Source organism: Chelmon rostratus, chromosome 12 (genome assembly GCF_017976325.1).
Source record: "Chelmon rostratus isolate fCheRos1 chromosome 12, fCheRos1.pri, whole genome shotgun sequence".
NCBI lineage: Eukaryota > Metazoa > Chordata > Actinopteri > Chaetodontiformes > Chaetodontidae > Chelmon > Chelmon rostratus.
In genome coordinates, this window is record NC_055669.1 from 5914274 (window position 1) to 5933428 (window position 19155).

Genomic DNA, 19155 nt, shown 5'->3' on the forward strand with positions numbered 1-19155 from the left:
CGACTCTGTCTAGCTTGTATCTGGTCACACACACACTTGTCACATACACACACAGCACACTCGTCCAGCTGAGAGCTTGTAGAAATTGGGATAGGTGTAAATAAGATGGCTGTCAGGCCTGTCACAGGTAGACACACACAGACACCTTCAGAGTCGCATCTTAAGTGAAACACAAGTGTGTGCGCGCACACACACACACACACACACACACACATACACACACACACCTACCTGCCTTCAAGTGCTGGAATAGTCAGGGCGTACACTGCTGCACACACACCCCTCACCTACCTTTGGGCGGTAGATAGACATGGTGTAAGTGACAGTTAGACAGACTCAAACACTGGCGCGTGCACACACACACCTTCAAGGGGTTGGAGAGACAGGGCCTAAGTGACAGAGGGACAGACAGTCTCAAACAAACACTGAAGAGACGCCTCTAAGTGACGGACACACACACAGCCGGCTCTATGGCTAAGTGGAGCTGAAGGCAGCAGTCAGGCAGCGGTAAGGGTTTGTCTGAGCGTTCATCACTGGGTTTATAGAAGTGCCACTCACACACACACACACACACACTCTCTCCCTGTCTTTCGCTCCCACAAAGATTGATGGGTGAGGTGTCAGCCTTCAGTCTCTCTCTCTTCACTGTCTTCTCTCTGACCAAATCTTCATCTCATCTGCCTTCATCTGCAAGCCCTTAATTGTTCAGAAGGAAGTAAAAGTTTAAATTTAAGATCTTCACTTGTTCACTGCAGGTTCTTTTTTTGTTTGTCTTTTTTTTTTATTTAACAAATTTTGACATGTTTAGAAAGAGACAATGAGGTTCTTACTATTACATTTAGTCAGCTAGCCAGTAACTGGAAAGAAAAAGACATAATTCATACATTGTGCATTCCCTTAGATATGTGACTGAAAGCTTTTATTACCTGACCCAGACTAGGGCCTGGTGAAAATCATGCATGTTTTAATAGATCACTTATGGTGTTAGTTTTAGCACCTGATGAACAAACGTCACCACCTTGTGTTTCGGAAAATTGGGAGTGATGGATTGCTATACACGTGGGTTCCAAATATCACTATTTTCATCAAATATGGATGTTTTTGAATATTTTAGAGTAATGAGCAGATCTTGCTCTCACAGTGGGCAGCTGTGGTTCAGGAGGTAGAGAAGCCGTCCACTTATCAGAAGGTCGGATCAATCCCTGGCCACTGCAGTCTACATGTCCAAGTATCTTTGGGCAAGTTACTGAACTGAATTTAGTACTTGTCAAATAAAAAGCGTGCTGAAATTATCTCTCCGTTATTTTCACAGGAACAGGTTTTGCCACGTGTAGCATCAAGGAGAGCGCGGCAGACAGCGACGCCGACCTGGACGTGGACGGAGATGACACCTTGGAGTACGGCAAGGCCCAGTACACCGAGGCCGACATCATCCCCTGCTCCGGAGCTGGAGAGGACCAAGGAGAGGCCAGAGAGAGAGAGGCGCTACGGGGAGCCGTGCTCAAGTATGAAGCCTCAACTGCTACACAGTGAAACCAGCAAAAATGCTGAATTAACTAAACTACTGTTAGCCAGATGGAACGTGTCCTTAAGGCTCTGCTCATTACAGCATTTGTCTCTGTGTTACAGCGGTGGAATGCCTTCTAACAGAATAACGCCTGAATTCTCCAAATGGGCCAGTGACGGTAAGTAGGCCCAAAAATATTTTTCCCACTTCAAAGTAAAGAGGTCAAAATACACAAACCAGTGTGTTCATTGGGTCATTCACACAGACAGATACAATAGTGTTGCATATTCGTTTCACTCTGTCTCCTCAGTTTGGCTCATGTTTCTTGAATTTGGCAGTGATGTGTGTGAATGCTTATTGCAGCTAGAAAAGTCACCATCTGTTGTTAACCATGTCACCTGCGTGTGTGTGTGTGTGTTTACAGAGATGCCTTCAACGAGCAACGGAGAAAGCAGCAAGACAGACCCCGGCACTCCTTCATCCTCCTCCTCTTCCTCCTGCGTCCCACGCACCTGTAAAAACAGCGAGATAGAAAAGTAGGTTACACATGCACACATGCCTGGAAACACACACACACACACACACTCTCATGGTGATTCTATGACTTTCTTTTTCTTGCAACTTGTAGAGGGTCATAATTCAATTCAATGTAACTTTATTTCAGACTCATAGGTCCTCATCACTATAAAAATAATAAATACAATATGAGGACAACAGAGAGATATAATCATTGCAGCTGACACGTCCACAGGCCAGTCGCATTTTGTGTGGATTCTGTTTTGTGTGTCTGCGTGGGTGCATGCATTCGTGTGTGTGTGACGGGGAGGGTCCAGGTATTGATTTTTCCTGCAGTCGTGTTCTCTCAGAGCGCAGAGCTGCCTTAGAATCATTAATGAGGACGTAAGCAGACCCAAGCAGATCTGAGGCACACGCACGTTTAAAGGCAGCAGTGTGCGAACACAAATGTTTGTTCACACTGGTATGTATACACACATTCCTTCAGCAGCGCAGCAGATAGCAGGTTCTTCGTTAGCATTTGTACACACTCACTGTACATGCACAATGACAGCTAAAAAAAAAAAAGTGCAGTGATTTAACTGACAGACTGAGATTCGACTTGGGAGCTTCCCAACTAATGATGTGACACATCGACTTTCAGCAGAAATACTCCAAAAATGTTAAGTTCTTTAAAATGATGTCACATTGACCTGCATATATGACCGCAGCTGGAGGCTTGATTCGACAGTACAAAGAGAAGTCCCCTCACCTAGCTGTGTTTGACACACACACGCATACACACTCAAACTGCCCTATCCATTAGAATACCCTGTGTGTGTGAAAGGCCAGCGCTCTGTAATTCCCTCATTTCCATCTCCTCATCCATATTCTGCCACAAGTAAACAATCTCACAAACACACACACACACTGTCCCCTGCATGGGTAATAGAGGTCAGCTCATTGCGAGAGCTAGAGAGAAACATCGGTGGGCAAGCAGAAAAGAGAAAGAGGGGTTTGGTTGATTGGTTGCTTCTGCATGTCTGGCATATTCCCCTGTCCTCTTGCCCCATGCGATTACACACATTCACACACTGAGCAGGGGTCAGCCTGCTTGTTGCCTTCCATCCCAGCCCCTATTTCTTAAAGTGATTTCCTTTGTCCAGCTGAAGTGCCTTTAAGAATAGCCCCTAAAAATCACCACTCTCATCTCATGTATCTCAACCTTTCAGTTTTCATTCATTTCCTCAGGTGAAATGTTCAAGTAGAAATGATTTTTGTGTTTTTTGTTTGTTTTTCCTGCTATTGGAAACCATAGTCAATGCTAGATTGGCTAGCAGAGCAGTAAACTGCTGACAGAATTTGATTAAGAAAGGTCTAAAAGGCACATTCATAAAACATGTTTCTTTCTAGAAATAACTAGTATGTCCATGACTGTATACATGTTTCTGCCTTTCAGTAAGTATTAAACGTGTTCCCCGCTGCCTCCTGCAAGGCTGCACACGATAAATGCTTCATTTAAATGAATCAATCAGCACTCAGCGTGTGTGTTCCCCATATCAAATATCAGCAGAGGGGATAACTGGTGAATAAGCAGGGCAACTTGAAGTGTATTGATCACAAACATTACTGCAAGGCAATAGGTGTGTGTGTGTGTGTTTGCTGAATGAGAGGATGGATAAGTTGTTGTCTGTGGTGTGATGGCCCCACTTTTACTTTGCGTGTGTGCTTATGATTGAGAGAAAAAGATGTGGACATATCAGCGAGGATGAGTCGCGACGTAGTGGTCAGACAGTGCCAAGACTAGACTTGATTGACTAGCGCGCACACACATTTGGTGTATTACGTCTGTTAGTGAGGAAGAGGTGCCCTCATCATCCTGCTATGTTTCCGTAGCACAGACATACATACAAAGCGTATCACTAATGATTGCTTTGTGCAAGCCAAAAGTGATGCAAGATAAGGGCGGCCAACTAGCTCAGTGTGACCTTAGATGAGGTTAGCCAGCTCTCTGTAACTTAGCTACGCTGCATGGATCTGGTGTTGGTTGATTCCTAACATTAGCTGATTTACCAGTTTACCAGGCCAACTTCAGGTCACCTGAGACAAATGAAGACATTCCCAGGGTTTTCCCTGGATTTTTTTAGAGACAGAGATGGTAAGGGCTGGAGAACGTGCATGGTGTGCACAGTTTGTGCGTGCACCTTTAGATTGCCATCTATTTAATTGAAGAAAACCACAATTTGACTGTCCACAGGGATTAAAATTTTTGACCATGATGCAAAAGAAAAATAAACAATAAACAAAGAATATGATGATTATTTATTTTGCCACAGGAATTAACATTACACAAACTCAGTTGCAGACTGTGAAATATTTCTGTGCAAAACTTAGCGTAGTGAGATGTCACTTCCTGGAGCTCAAGAGAGTTTTATTCATATTTTCCTGTCATACATCATACATAACATCAGATTAAGGTTTCATGAATTATTTCTGGAAATAAAGTAAATCTGTAAGATTTAATGTAGTGGGACTCTTCTCTCTCGTAAAGCTCGTTGCCAAGAACTACCTTAGAATTTCTGAACAAAATGTGATGTTATGACTTTATTATGGCCAACATGTAGGTGTGTGTGTGTTGCAACATGATGTTCCAGCTGAGGTCGCAGCGACCACCTGGAGCAGAACATGCTTTAATCTAAGTATCCATTTAGAGGGAGCCAACTAGATGCTGAATGATTGCAATGGAAGCAGCAGTCAGCTGGCTGGCTGGAACAATTCCCTGCCTCACTCTTCCCTGCTTGCTATAAATGCACGTATTTGTGGAGCTTCTGTGCCCCTCCGTCCCCAAATGAAAATGAGATTTGTCTCCTTTCGTTACATTGATACATTGTACACATTCATGTATGTGTGTTTGTGTGTGGCTTTGCACAGGGCAGCGTTAGTGAAATCTCTCTGTCTCTGATCCCAGATGGGTAATGATCTGGTCGCCTCCCGGGGCGTCCTCGTTCCCTTGCTCATTCCCCTGCAAGATAAATGAGCTCGCTCTCTCTCTCTCTCTCACGCACACACACACACACACACACACACACACACACACACACACACACACGGCTGAGACACTCTTCCCCTCCAAGATAAATGGCCCCTCCAATGCCGCCAATGCGATTGCTGCCAAATTTGGTGCTCCAGCTGGAACAATGCAGAGAGATTTCCATGTGGTTTCTGCAAATAATTGAATCTGTCCTCAATTTGGATATGATGAAGCTAGATTTCTACCACCCACCCACACACACACACACACATCCACATCCACACCAACACACAGAGAGTAGATACAGAACTGGATCCACCCTCCGTGTCTGAAAAGTGAAGCCAATGTTGAACTGCCTTAAACCAGCAGTATTTGTAACGGCCAGTAGGGCGGCGAGGCGACTCCACTGGTTTACTACCTTTAAACTAACATTTTTCTAATGAGTGTATAGTCTCAATCGTTCTTCCATACAGCATGATGCTCATTTCGTCAATTGTGGTCCCATTGAGAATAAAATAGATGATAAATCAGGGTCTGCTTTAGGGCGTGGTTACCTTGTGATTGGCAAATCACTAGCACAGTAACACCACAGGGTCCTCGGATTCTCGGTCAGGTCCACCGCCCTCCTCCCGAGCTGCATCTGCAAAACAAGATGGCGACCCCCATAATGCCAAACTCGAGGTTTCAGAATGGTAGTCCACAAACCAAGGGGTGGCTTCATGGTAGCTATGCCCACTTCTCTACATAGTCTATGTACACACACACACACACACACACACACAGCCTTTTCCTGCCTGGTTCTTCTCTTTATTGTTGTCGCTAAGCCACATTTCTCTCTTTCTTCTTTCTTTCTCCCATTTCTCTTTTCTCCCCGTCCTCTGTCTCAATTTTTCTCTGGCACTTACAAGACGCCACCCTCCCCTTTCCTTTTGCCATCTGAGACCTACACGTGCGCGTGTGCGCACACACACAGATACACACACACACACACACACACACATCAGGCTGAGGCAGGGGAAATCAATAGTGACTTAAATGTTTTATCATGGTGTGTCGGTGTAGTTAAGGCCTCGGTTAACAGGGTGCAGCAGAGAATGATGCTCTAAAGGGATTTACCGCTGCTATTTTCACAACACACATGTGTGAGGGATTTATGTCCCTACCTGGTGGATGTAATGTTTGCTAGAAGATTGGTCCAAAATAGTTTTTGAAATTAATTCTTATGTAATTTCCTCGCGCCTCTGTTTGTGCTCGTATTGAGAGAGAAGCTGAGTGAGGCCAAAATGTAGGTAGACAGTAGATTAAGACACGGGGCTGATTGAGATGGATGGTGGAGGTCTCCAGCTACACACAGACACACACACACTAATGAAATGAGAAATAGCCCCACACACGTTGGGGACAGAGCGCTAAATAGAGGGGAGGCACAGCCATCTATCTGTCTCTGTCAGGCTTTCCTGCTTGCTTGTCGCCATAGGGATGACTTGAGTTGGAGATGCACTGCAATTTCACTTTCCCTCACTCATGCACACATACACCATTCAAAAAGCCCTGTGGGGCAGTAACTGAGTTGGAGTAGGAGCATGTTGTGTGAATGGAAGTTGTATTTCAGTATCGGTTCCTCAAGTTTTATGATACCAGGCCTTCAGATCAAGGCCACAGCTTCGGTTAAAACCTGCCGAGCCAGAGCGTCGTCCCACTGTGCACACAAACCCTCTAAAACATGCAGCCATGTACAAACACACAGCTAACAGATGTGCAGTTCATACCAGTAAATATCAGGAGTTTGTTCCCCTTTTTTATTAGCAGACATAAATGTATTAAACATGCAAGATTCTCCATTTTAGGTGACTGGTATACTCAGCCAAAGATTGTTTGTCAGAGAAAGAAGCACCACTCTGTGACAGCTCTCTGCCACTCCGTTATCACTCATGGATTGTGTTTGGTTCATTGTTGGCTTTTTGTTTGTTTTAACAAGTTTGCCAACAGAGTGGCCTTTAGTGAAACGATTCCACTGATTGTAGCACAGTAACTTTGGGAGTCAGAGTTAAATTTAAATGCCCTTCATATCAATAATTTACTCAGTTTGACTGTTGTGAATCAGGACCTGCAGTATGTGGAGCAAGTTGCTAGGCTATATCTGTTTTGTAAATGTTAAATCAACATGTCACACTGCGTTTGCTCTTATTTTCAAGTTGTAGCTACAGAACATTGATTCGGCTGCCATTCAAAGCTGGAGTGTTGCTGCCTTCTCAGGTTGCAAAATGTGAACACAGATCCCAACTGAATCTTTACTTGGAGATGTTGAGAGCTACACTTATACACTCCAATAGGGATTCAAAGATTCTGATTTGTTACACAGATTGAGATGCAGTAAGATGCTGTCGAACCCCAGCTCCTAACACGGTCTCCCCCAGAGAGTTTTGCTCATGGAAACTTGCTGCTACACTGAGTAGAAGCCGACTCAGACAGACAAGTTTGGTATATTTCCTCACCGCAAAATACTGAACATTTTAGGTTGTGACCCTAATTGAACTGTGGACTTGTTTCTGTAAGTGTGCGTGACATGTTTGCTAAGACTGTGTCTCAGAGAGACATAAATTGTAGTTTTTTGGCTCTAAGACTGAAAAGGTTGAAAACCCCTGAGCCAGCTTAAATCAGTGACACATACAAATATCTTAAAGGCCTTAAACTCAAGGATTTTCACTCGTGGTTCTTGCTGGTTTAGAGGCAGTTTATCTCTCCGAGAGTCACATTTAGCCCCAGAGAGTTGTCTTTCCTTTCCTTGGCACTGTGAAATCATCCCGTTCTTCTTTTTACCTCCATTAAATCTCTGCACCTCCACCACCCCCTCTTACCTCCACCTCCCTGTCCCCCTGTTCAGATGGCCACAGTCACATAAAGATAGATTAACATGTCTTTTTATAGCACTGGGAAATTAAACAACTTTTTAAATGTGGTTTTCTATAAATCAGCTGTGCTAAATGAATATTCATTGCAGAAAGGATAATAGAAAGACGAGTGGTGTTGGAAGAAAAGGAGATTTTTTTTCAAAGAGTAAAACTTTCCCCCCTCCTTCCATCTCTGTTTACTCCGGACAAGAAAGGAGAGCCCCTTGGCCCCTTGGCAGAGTTTTGTACTCGACTGAGCGACAGAGGGCTTTATTGGAGCTGTTAAAAGAAAGAGACAGCCTTGTTTGAGGGACAACCCCCGTCCAGTCCGGTCCAGCCCAGAGTCTACTGGCGCTTTATAAGCTAGCTGGCTAATCAAGGCTAAATGGCTTTTTACAAGCTCAGAACTAATAAGAGGAGAGGGTAAAGCAGTTTATAGGGCATAGAGTGGCGAGTCAGGCTCAAAGCCCCAACCAGGTCTTTATAGACACGGGACGGTGATGGGGTTACAGGGAGGAGCCAGAGCGGGTTGACTTTTCCCAGAGACCTTACTGAGGAAGAAAAACCACGACCACGTCTGTGGTGGCAGAATGGATCCGTGTTAGGAGCACTTCATGTTCCGGACAGCCTCAGTCATGCTGCCCTGTAGCTGATCCTGCCATCTGATTTCCCTGTAGTAGAGGAAGGAAAGTGGTGTGAATCCTTAAACTATCTCATCATTTCATTGTTTAAGGGATATCACCTGACAAATTCTATTTTCCACTGTTGTAATGGATGGTGAACCAACCAACTCGAAAGCTTTAAAATCCTATTATTATTTAATCTAACAATTAAGTCTATAAAACTTGAAAAATAATGAAAACACATGTTAAAAGGTCCCTGAGTCCATTGTGATGTCTTATTGCTTGCCAGAAGATGTTCAGACTAATAGTTGATTGACTAGTTGTCGCAGTTCTACCAATAAATAATAAATATAGGTCATTCAGTTGCACAAAACCTGAAAACATTGATTGTTCCTGTCCCTTTAGAAGTTCACTTTATAACACGTGATAACATTTAGCTGAAAAGACAGATTGTGAAATCTGGCTGTTTCAGATGCATAAAGAGAAACAAAGGCAAACTACACCAGAGAATAGAGCTGCTTTCTACAAGCACAAGTATAATCAGAGGTATCAGTTATACTGCCCGGCCACTCAAAATCGAGAATTCTCAGCCAAGTTCTAATTTTACTGTACAGAAAAAGTTTTTCAGACATCATCAGGTTCTCCTTTTGTCAGATGTGAAGTCTATAGTTGTGTCAGAGTTTTCATTTCTTCCAAAAAGAAATTGAACTAACTGCAAACATAAGACTTCTCTGCTAAGCTTCACAGTGTGTGTTTGGAGAAGTCTGGTGATGGCCATGCAAACCTCAAATGTTTAATTTTAATTTAATCTTCAATTTAGTTTAAATGTCCAATTTATTTTAATGAGCTTGTTTGATGATAGAAATACAACGTAAAACTCCTCGATTAGCATACTGTAAAAATGAAGGCACAGAAACCTGCTCTCAATAGGAAATTGAGAAAGTCCATCCTTGTTTTCTTTTCCCTGCAGCCCCTGCTGTTTGAGGATGCAGCAAATGAAGCCATATCCTAGGCCACACACACACACACACACACACACACACACACACACACACACACACACACCCTCCCTCCCTTTCCTCTCTCCACTTGTCCTTCTCCATCCAGATCAATACCATAGATCAGCTAGCTATCAGGCTGCAAAATGACCACATCACCATAAACACACACACTCGCTTCCTTTTTAACACACGCACACACACAAACTGCTCTTGCATCTTCCCAGAGAGCGAGTGAATGGCTATAATAAACAGCGGCGGGCTCGCGTGGCCTCGTCTCGCCGCGCCAAATCATCAGCAGCAGCGCTGTGGTCTGTGCGTCGGCCGTATTGATTTAGTTATGGCTGCTTCATATGCTGTCGGACAGTGTTAAATGCACATTTTCTGTTATCATGCTACACATTAATCAGAGGCTGCTTAGAGGCAGGAAGACGGGGTGACAGTGGATAGAATGAAGGAGGGATGAAATGAGGACACGAAGAGAGGAGGACAAATTGTGAAGGATGGATGGAAAAACATAAGAGAGGAGATGCAGAGGGTGAAAGGTGAATGTGAGATGTTAGAAAAGGAGAACAGGGCACTTTATTTAAAGTCCAAGCACAAGAAATTTAAAGATGGAAAGGAGGGTGGAGTCACCACCATCCTTTACATTTTATAAAGCTGTTGTAAGATGGGGTCTTTGAGGATACAGCCGTGTTAATTAGAAAAATGTTAAACTTCATATTGGACGGGGGGCGTTAAAGATGTCCGACTGTGTATTGAGCTGCAGAGATTCAGATTCATTCTCCTCGTCTCTCCTCCTGTTCCTCTCCTCCAGGGTAACAGAGGAGGAGTCCACGGCTACCACCATGGAGGCTCTGAAGGCTCGAATCAGAGAGCTGGAGAGGCAGATACTGAGAGGAGACCGATACAAGTGTCTCATCTGCATGGTGAGTATCACAATCATATGAGCATCAGCCGTCATGGCAGCGTTGCGCCAATGGTCAGAAGGCGCTAAATCCAGCATTTGTAAAACTTCTTATATATAAAGGTGCAGCCTTGGTTTAGAGGTTTGACAGTTAATGCAGGAGTTCGTAGTAGTTGTTTATTTCCCACATCCCCCGCCCACCAGGAGGATCTTACTCTTCGCTCTGTTTGAGCTTAATAAACAGCGCTCTCCTCAAATCTAGCAAATTGTCAACCAGTTGCACACACTGCCCCCTCCAAAGACCACATTATAGCCACTAATGTCTGTCCCATGGCAAAGACTTGGCCAAGACACCTGAACAACACAGGATGTGCACAGTGGAAGGCAGGCATGATCTCCACTGCTCCTGAAAGTGTCCTGGAAATGTTAATACAGATATATTCACTATTAATGGAGCATTTGCCCGTTAAACGTCATGACTCTGTCAGGTTTTTTTTTTTTTTACCATGCTACATTAATTTTGGTCTCTGAGAGGGGCAGGGTCAGCCTGGTCCTCAGATTGTTTTGAACAATCCATGCTCCTTTGAAGGATTCAGCCCCCCAAGTCAGTATAGATAATCAGTAATCATAGTGTTAAACGACAGCATTTTAAATAGTGTTGAGTGTATTGTGTTCTTTGCTGGATGCTCCTTGAAGTGTGCATGTAGGAACTGTATGCGTCTCATTTCCGTTTGTGGCAGCCTGAGTAGCTTTCTAAGCGTATGAGTGGTGGTGTTGTGTTGCTGTGGTGTTCTGATGGTTTATGCTGCTGCATGGCTTTGCAAGTCAACTGAATGTGTGCTGACGTAGGAGACTCCAGTGCTAATATTGTTTTGTTTTGCCATCTGATTTAACCCGAGCACCTTGTTTGAGAAATGCAGAGCAATCTCAAAAACTGACAGGATTCTGCTGTGTATTCAGATATATAAAAAATATTCATAACCAGCAAACACATGTAAGAGATTAAATCTAGACGACAGAGCCCAGTAATGCATTGTAAAGTGTGGAGTACTACAGCATGTATAGGTGATTGATTGGACTCCCGGATCAATAATATAGGCCACATGTTCAGCCATGACAATATCAGGCAGAAAGTGGGACATTGTCGATATTCATGTTCATCAGATGCTTGAGATGTGACTACAGCTACGCTCCCATCTCTGTTTATGTTCCCCACTTTGTATCAAGTACCCATCCTGTCATCCTTCAAGCTGGTGGACAGTGCAGCGTCGGCATCCTGTGTGTGTGTGTGTGTCTGTGTGTCTGTGTGTGTGAGGGAGGGAGAGAGAAAAGCGCGTAATTACCGACGCCTGCGCTTCCTAAAGGTCGCTGGGTGCCTGAGGTGACACGGAGGGCAAGGCACAGCGATCGATCACTCACTGCCCCATGGACACACGGCTCTTCTCCACTCATCTGTCACTGTCCCTCATCTCATACACACACACGCACGCACACTGAGGCGTCCAGAGAAACACAAATATGTGTACAATGTTCACACAGGCGCCTTACATCTAATCTGTCTCTGTCCGTCTTGAACTTGTCACTGTGCTCCTTCCCTGTCACCGTGCGTCTGATGTGAAAGTCATCAGATTGCTCTAATTAATCGGCGGTCAGGAAGCATTTTCAGAGGAGGTGGAGGTTTGCGCTGCGGCCTCCGGAGTTATGATCCAGTTACTTAAACTGTTGTGCGTGGATCGTAACCTCCCAGTGCTCAGGTAGTTGTATAGAAGTAGAAAACAAGTGCTCCCTTACTCTAGCCAAGTTGGCTCAAGTTGTCCTTTATCCTTTCCTGGTCCTGCAGTGAGCTCAGCGCTCTGCTTGAGATTTCTGCTTGCTCCGTGGATTTCTACCACCATCTACTGGCCATCGTAGCAAATGAGATTTCTGTATGTGAGAGTTTTTCAAGTAGATTGATTCTTATAATAAGAGACACTACTTTTAAAGTTTGCCCAGAACAGAGAAAAAACTATCACTGCTTCTGTGTTAATGTGATGCTAATGTGAAAATGCAAGACTGATACTTGGTTATGCTACATATCTGCAAAGTCACCCAGTAGTTGAATTTAATACCAACAGCTACTTAAAACAGGCCAGGCCACTTTGAGCTCATGGTTTTACACCATTACAGCTATTTACAGCATAGTATTAAAGGTAGAAGCGACCAGCATTAACACTAACCACACCCAGCTGAGCACATTTTTGTGTTGGCATTGTTAATGGAAGTTGGTGGGTAACTGTGCTAATGGAAATTAGCGTCAAGCTACAATCCGGCATCTTAACATGTTTGAACATGTTCATCAATATGCACTGTCCCATTCAAATAAACAAATAAGTAAAATTAAAAAAGAAAACTAATTAGTAATTAGTTGAATGGTTGATCGACAATTTAATCAGCAACTATTTTGATAATTGACTTATCATTTTGAGTCATCTTTGAAGAGAAAACTCTGGTTTCAGCTCCTTAAAAGTGAATATTTTCTGTTTTCTTTGTCTTCTATGACAAAAAACATGAAAATCTGAGGGTTTGGGACTGTTGGTGAGACAAAACATGACATTTGAAAACAGAACTTTGGTCTTAAGGAAAATGTTAGACATTTTTCACCATTTATCAATAATGAAAGTAATGAATTGATGAACGCTCCCATGTCAGCATCATCACAGTGAGCACCATAGGGTGGAGGTCAGTGTATGATGAAGACATTTATTTCAATATAAAAATGTCATTAACTGCATCTTCATCAGGAAGCACAAATCCTTAACATTTGCAGCATCCAGCAGGAACCAATGAGTTTTCCTTCCACTGCAACATAATACATTAAACGCAACAGTATCCACAGTGCCATCTCATGCTCTGCTTGTCTTTTGGTGGCTAACAGGCTTCAGCAACTTAGCCAAGTCATCAGCGTTAGTTTGTCATTTGTCATTATTTAGCAGCGATGGAAAGTTCTCAAGCATTTCCTCATAGCCGTTTGTTCATTGGCTGTCCAGGCTGGACGTGCTCTCGTATGTGTGCGTGCGTGGGTGCGTGCTTGTGTAGGGGATGGGTTTGTGTGTTTGGCCATGCGCGAGTTTGTTGCTCTGTGGTGTATGTGTGTGCGCGATCAGTACAAGCCCCGCCTCTATGATTAGCTGCCACCTTTCGCCCCCTCTCCTCCCCCACCCCACCCCTCCCTTCCGCAGAGGAAGCCTGCTATCCAATCAGGCGCGGAGATCAAGAGCCTAGGGGCGTGGCCAGGGCCCCGGCCACTGGCCAATGAGGTCGGAGAGAGGCAGCCTAAGTCCCTCCCCCTCGGCCTGTACTGCCTGTACAGGGGCCTTGTGATTGGTGGCTACGGCAGCGGCATAAAGAGGCTCCTCCCACAGCCCCTACGGAGGGTAAGGCACTCCCTCCCTCCCACCTCCGCTCCTCTTCCTCATCCGTCCCTTCCTCCTCTCTCCGTTCTTTTCGAGTGGAAAAGAAAAGAGCGCCCATCTGATTGCGTTCATCCATGGCTCTCTCCCTCATCTTCTCCCTCTGCCTGCTTCCCTCCGTCTCTGCTCGTTGCCTGCCCGATATCGTGTCTGTGCGTGTGTGTATGTGTGTGTGTGCAGGTTGCCGGTTCAGTTGCCCCACATGCTGCCTTGCTCAGTGGTTCTGTGGCTGTTGGCTGTGTTGTTCCATGGTTAGTGGTTTGATGCTGTCGCTCAGGGAATGTACAGTGTTGTTTTGGTTGTTGTTGACTGGCACGTGCGTGTCCTTTGACTGTAATTTCATTTCTTTACCCTCTCTCTGTCTCTCTTTATGTTTGTAGGACTCCTACACGATGCCGCTCACCTCCATCCAGTGCTGGCACGTCCATTGTGAAGAATGCTGGCTCAGGACTCTGGTACGTACACTACAACTCACACACTTGTCCACACAGACACGCACACACCCCTTCGTGCTCCAGGGCAGCTCCTCATGACATCCAGTTATTGCAGCCTCATTTCATAGTCAGTGAGTTTCTCTCCGTAGCAGTGCCCCATAGGGAGGAACTAAAATGGAATATTCCCCAAATGACCTGTTCCCTCGCTGCACACACACACGGACACACACACGAAATGAAGGCAGTGTAAACACTTCCAGTTCTCAGTCGGGGAAAAGCTTAGATGGAATGGTCCCCAAAAGGCTCGTTAAAATGTTGGAATAAAGTGGTCAACTTGAACTTCCAATGAGTTCTACATAGTGCCTCGGGTGCACACACACACACACTCACACAGACACACACACCCTCACACAGAGACACAGTGGTTTTGTTGGTTATTAGTTAGTCTAATATATTCAGTAGTGTGTAATTAGCTGGTGCTAATGTGGTAAATGGAGCGCAGTGTTTCTGCTGCTGGGAGGATAAACAGTCTCCTCATTGGCTCTCTTTGGTTTCTGCTATCTCCTCTTTTCTCCACTTGTCCTTGATTGTTGTCTTTTTTTCTCTCTCACCTCACTGTCTTCTCTTGTGCCTCTTCTACTACTTTTCCCCTCTCAAGCCTCCTCCTTCTCACCTCAGTGGCTTTTTCCATTAAACGCCGTCAGCTGCCATTTGTGACACGCGTCAGCAATTACTAACAAGCAGTTCCCCACCATTAGCTCCTTTTGATATTATACTTGCAATTATAAATACACTCTTAGCATAATTACAGGACCAAACACAGAGAGAGGGGGGCAGAAATTAATGACCAAAGGATTGTGCAAATTACAGTGCGTCATTCATGAAAGGCTCATATGCAGTATTGTCCATTATTCAACGTGTGAATTTTTTTTCTCATTTGTCTAAAAGCCAAAGCTACATGGCGTCAGGACGGATAGTGAACTCATAAGCACTGACCTGTAGTAGTTGTGTGGCGTGTCCAAAACCATGATATAGTAAATATAAAATAAGTTCAAAAGTAACCAACCAAATAATACTAGTATTAAATACTAAATACTAGTTTTAGTATTTTTACTGAAGAGCTGCCTTGACAGTTTCTGTGAGGGATTATCATGACATTTGTGCAGAGAATAAATGTCTTTGATGATTTCCTTAGTTTCTCTTAGGAACCACCTGCAAGTAAAAGGTTTAATTGTCCAGCGCTTTAACGACGTGACAGGATACCACACACAAAGAGGGTGAATTCCCATCAGCCCCAGCAGTTTCTTGAATTGAATGTTAGCATATCATAATAATATGGTCAGTATGTTAAATTAAAAGTATCCTGTGGAGTTTTTGACCACCAGTAGCGAAGAAGGCTGCAAGGAATTAAACTAAACAATGTGGGATTTGAAATATAAAAAAAAAGAAATGAGCTTTATTTGGAAGGAAATTTAACATAGTTACACAAATTTGTGAATGTGCCAAGCACAGGTTGAACCTAGTAGGTGCAATACAATACCTAAGCACCCCCACCCACCCCCCAAGTGTCCATGGCTACTAAGGATTCAGCATTTAGTGTGAATGACTGTCTGGAACATGCATCCAAGATGAATACTGATTCATGAAGACAGAGAGTCTGCATGTTTTATAAATTACCTGGAGGGTTTTCTGAATTTTCTTCATTCATTTTTTAAGAGAGAGTGTAAGAAAACATTCTTGAATGAGGCCCATTGTTTCCACATGCCATGTACCTAAGCACTGTGTGTGTGTGTGCGCGCGCGTGTGTGTGCGTGCACATGTCACGCACGCTGCCGTCACTGGCCTAATGTATGGAGCATTAAAGTCATAGCCTGGAGACAGCTATAAAAACGGGAGGGCCAAGCTGATCAAAGTAAATGCCTGGGAATCTAGTTAACGTCAGCTCAGCCCCTCACCGCTTTAATGAGCGAGGCAGCTGGAACGCAGCGTGACGGGCACACACTCACACACACTTCTCGCCCACGCTAAACAGGAGTACACAGCTTCGACAGGCGCTCAAACAAACAGGAGGAACGCTCCTTCACGCAGTGTGTGAGATGTAAAGATATATCGTGGAGCGTCTTAGCTTCATATCAGGGAGAGCTCAGAGGTTTGGTAAATTCTCTCTCTTTACAGGAATATAGGATTAGACCTGATCCATCACACGCTCATGTGGTTTCCTGTCCAACTGAAATGGAAACCAGACTAATCATCTGTTCATGCTGACATACAGGGCATGTGTTCATTATAACACACCAGGGAGAAAGACATTATTTGGGTGAATTGTCTGCAGAAAGTGGGTTCATTTTACATGAGTAGAGCGCTGACAGGACAGGACCGGGTTGAGACAGAGGAAAGGTTCTCTAGCTTTGCTTGTGCATCCATAAGCATGTATACATGTTTTCCACAGAAACAGGCGGGGTTATGAACCAGCACAAAAACTGGCATTGAATATCTGTCAGATTCCCATTAAAGTCGTTTATTTTTTGAACATATCGGGCCTGATTGAAATGTAGGTGATGCCAATAATAAGTGTTAAAAAGAGATTCCACATTTTGTTAAATTCAAAATGTTTTTTTTTTTTGTGTAAGTTTGGCGTCAGCACCAAATCTCCTGTATCACGTCAGCACTAGTATCGAAACATCTGCGTACATCCATTTAAACACCATCCCAGACTTTTCCACACATCCTCCCTCCTTCAACCTCCTTCCTGTCTTCTTCTGCCTTTCTTCACCTCCACATTTTTCCTCTTCTTCTTCTTCTTTATTCTCTCTTGAAGCTGTTTTGAGTACTCTGGAGCCACAAATCCTCTTAGCAGGAGGGTGTGAGATCTGTCAGACTTTGCACCACCTCAGTCCTCCTGTGTGTGTGTGTTCAGACTACCTTAGCCTATGCACCTACTCCAAAGAGTTTATTCAGTGGCTTACAGGAAAAGAAGCCTATAAATCTTTGAGGTCAGACAAGCCTGTACATTTGTACTGGGGTGCAAGGTTCGGCTAGGTCCTGGTACTCCGGTTATAAGATCTCTGCATTCTGCTGTACCTGTGTTAGATATCACGCACACAGTGTTTTACACACCTTCTGCACGCACTGCAGTGGACTGATGAGGGTCCCCACATACCAAAGAGATACTTCTGTGATAGGTGATGCTCGGTTTGTAGCCTAAATATGTCGAACAAGTCACTTTTCATGGGAGTATAACATGTAGACTGACATTAAATCATAGGAAGGGAAGAAAAAGTCATGGTAGCTTCTTTGTTAGCGATTATTAGCATAACTTGTATTACAGCCGTAAGATGACATAATACAAAAGCAGTAATGGCTGCAGCTTCCTTTCCTAGTTAACTCCAGATGTATCACTATACTTCATTTATTTACATAATCTGTCGTGACTTTTATTTTTATTCGTACATCTGTGACCAATGCACCAGTGAAAACTGTTGGTGGGGAATGTGCCAGCATCCAGCGCTTACCACCCAGCCCCAGAAAGGTGGAGGATAGCGGTAGAGACCACCCAGTCCGTGTGCTGTTACGCCGTCAGCCCTGTGTTGCATATTATCACCTGCTGCTTTACTGCAGATGGCACGCTATCAAAGGAGTGCACAGGGAGAGGAAGAGCGCTGAAGGGAGGAGGAAGTATTAGTTCTGACACAGTTTGGCTCACCTGTGAAACACTGAGAAATACACATGCAGCCCCTGTACAGATGAGCTGTACTGTACAGGAGAGAGTGATCTTGGTTTAGTGTGCCCTGTACTACGTGTGGTCTGTTAGTAAACTGAATTCAGCTAATGCCAGTACAGCAGGTCTGTTTGCTCCAGTCAGAGAGTCAGAGCCAATTTACAATGACGAGGAACAGGAAGAGAAGCAAAGCCTCACACATGAGAAGCAACAAAGTCTTAAAGTTTGCTTTGATAAATCAAAAATGCTGTTGACACACAGTTATAATCGTGAGTGAAGGCGTGAATGCTTTGTGAGCGACCCAGACGTCACCTTATTCTGACCTGAACACATTTTCCAAGCAGCAAAGCTAACTTTTGTCCCTCCATCCATCACAGGGGAACAAGAAGCTGTGCCCGCAGTGCAACACCATCACCTCACCCGGAGACCTGAGGCGTGTCTACTTGTAAAGAGCACACACAACCCCCCTCCGCCCCACCCCACCCCCAGCCCTCGCCTCTTCGTCCCGCCAGTCCATCCCTCCTCCCATCTTGGATTCCACCACCCTCCCCGTCGATTGCCATTTGTTTTCCCTCTCTTGTGGCCCGGGTCGGCAGCTCCAGACCCTCCGAGAGCGCGCAGAGACGAGACGGCTGTTTTTGAGACTCCACTGGCTCTTTCAGGAGGTTAAACCTGGATGAAAGCGAATGACTGAGCAGAACTCACTGACTCTCTGGCTGACTGCCTCGCCACCCACGAAAAAAAAAAAAATGAAACCGTGGAGATCTGCAATCTCACCGGTCAACAGGCTTGTTTTCCTCTGCCTCACTGACACGACTCCCTGTACATGTAACATGGGGTGTCCACTGAAGGACTCTAATTCAGCGGAGACCACCAACACCCAGCTAAGCCCTGCTGAGACCTGGTAGCTTCATGCAGCTGGAGCTGAAAGGAACTTCTTAATACAGAATATAAAGACTTCTTTTTTCCCCTCTAGCTCTTCTCTGACATTTCGGTGGTGCTGGACAATGGGCTCTACCCTGAAGACTCAACAGAAAGCTTCTTCTTCTTTTTGTCCCAGAGAGAAAACTCTTATCTACATGCCCCTGTTGCGTATGAGAAT

General features: G+C 44.5%; 1 protein-coding gene across 3 annotated transcripts in view; it reads left to right on the plus strand.

Moving 5' to 3' along the window:
• rnf220a (ring finger protein 220a) overlaps positions 1 to 18837 on the plus strand; it is a 162440-nt gene extending 143603 nt beyond the window's left edge. For all 3 annotated transcript variants that reach the window (XM_041948690.1, XM_041948689.1, XM_041948691.1), the window contains 6 exons: positions 1313 to 1505; positions 1630 to 1685; positions 1932 to 2043; positions 10363 to 10474; positions 14282 to 14356; positions 18431 to 18837. In XM_041948690.1, the coding sequence (XP_041804624.1) occupies positions 1313 to 1505; positions 1630 to 1685; positions 1932 to 2043; positions 10363 to 10474; positions 14282 to 14356; positions 18431 to 18502 (620 nt within the window). In that variant the 3' untranslated portion in view covers positions 18503 to 18837. The remainder of the gene's footprint in view (positions 1 to 1312; positions 1506 to 1629; positions 1686 to 1931; positions 2044 to 10362; positions 10475 to 14281; positions 14357 to 18430) is intronic.
• The last annotated feature ends 318 nt before the right edge of the window (positions 18838 to 19155 follow it).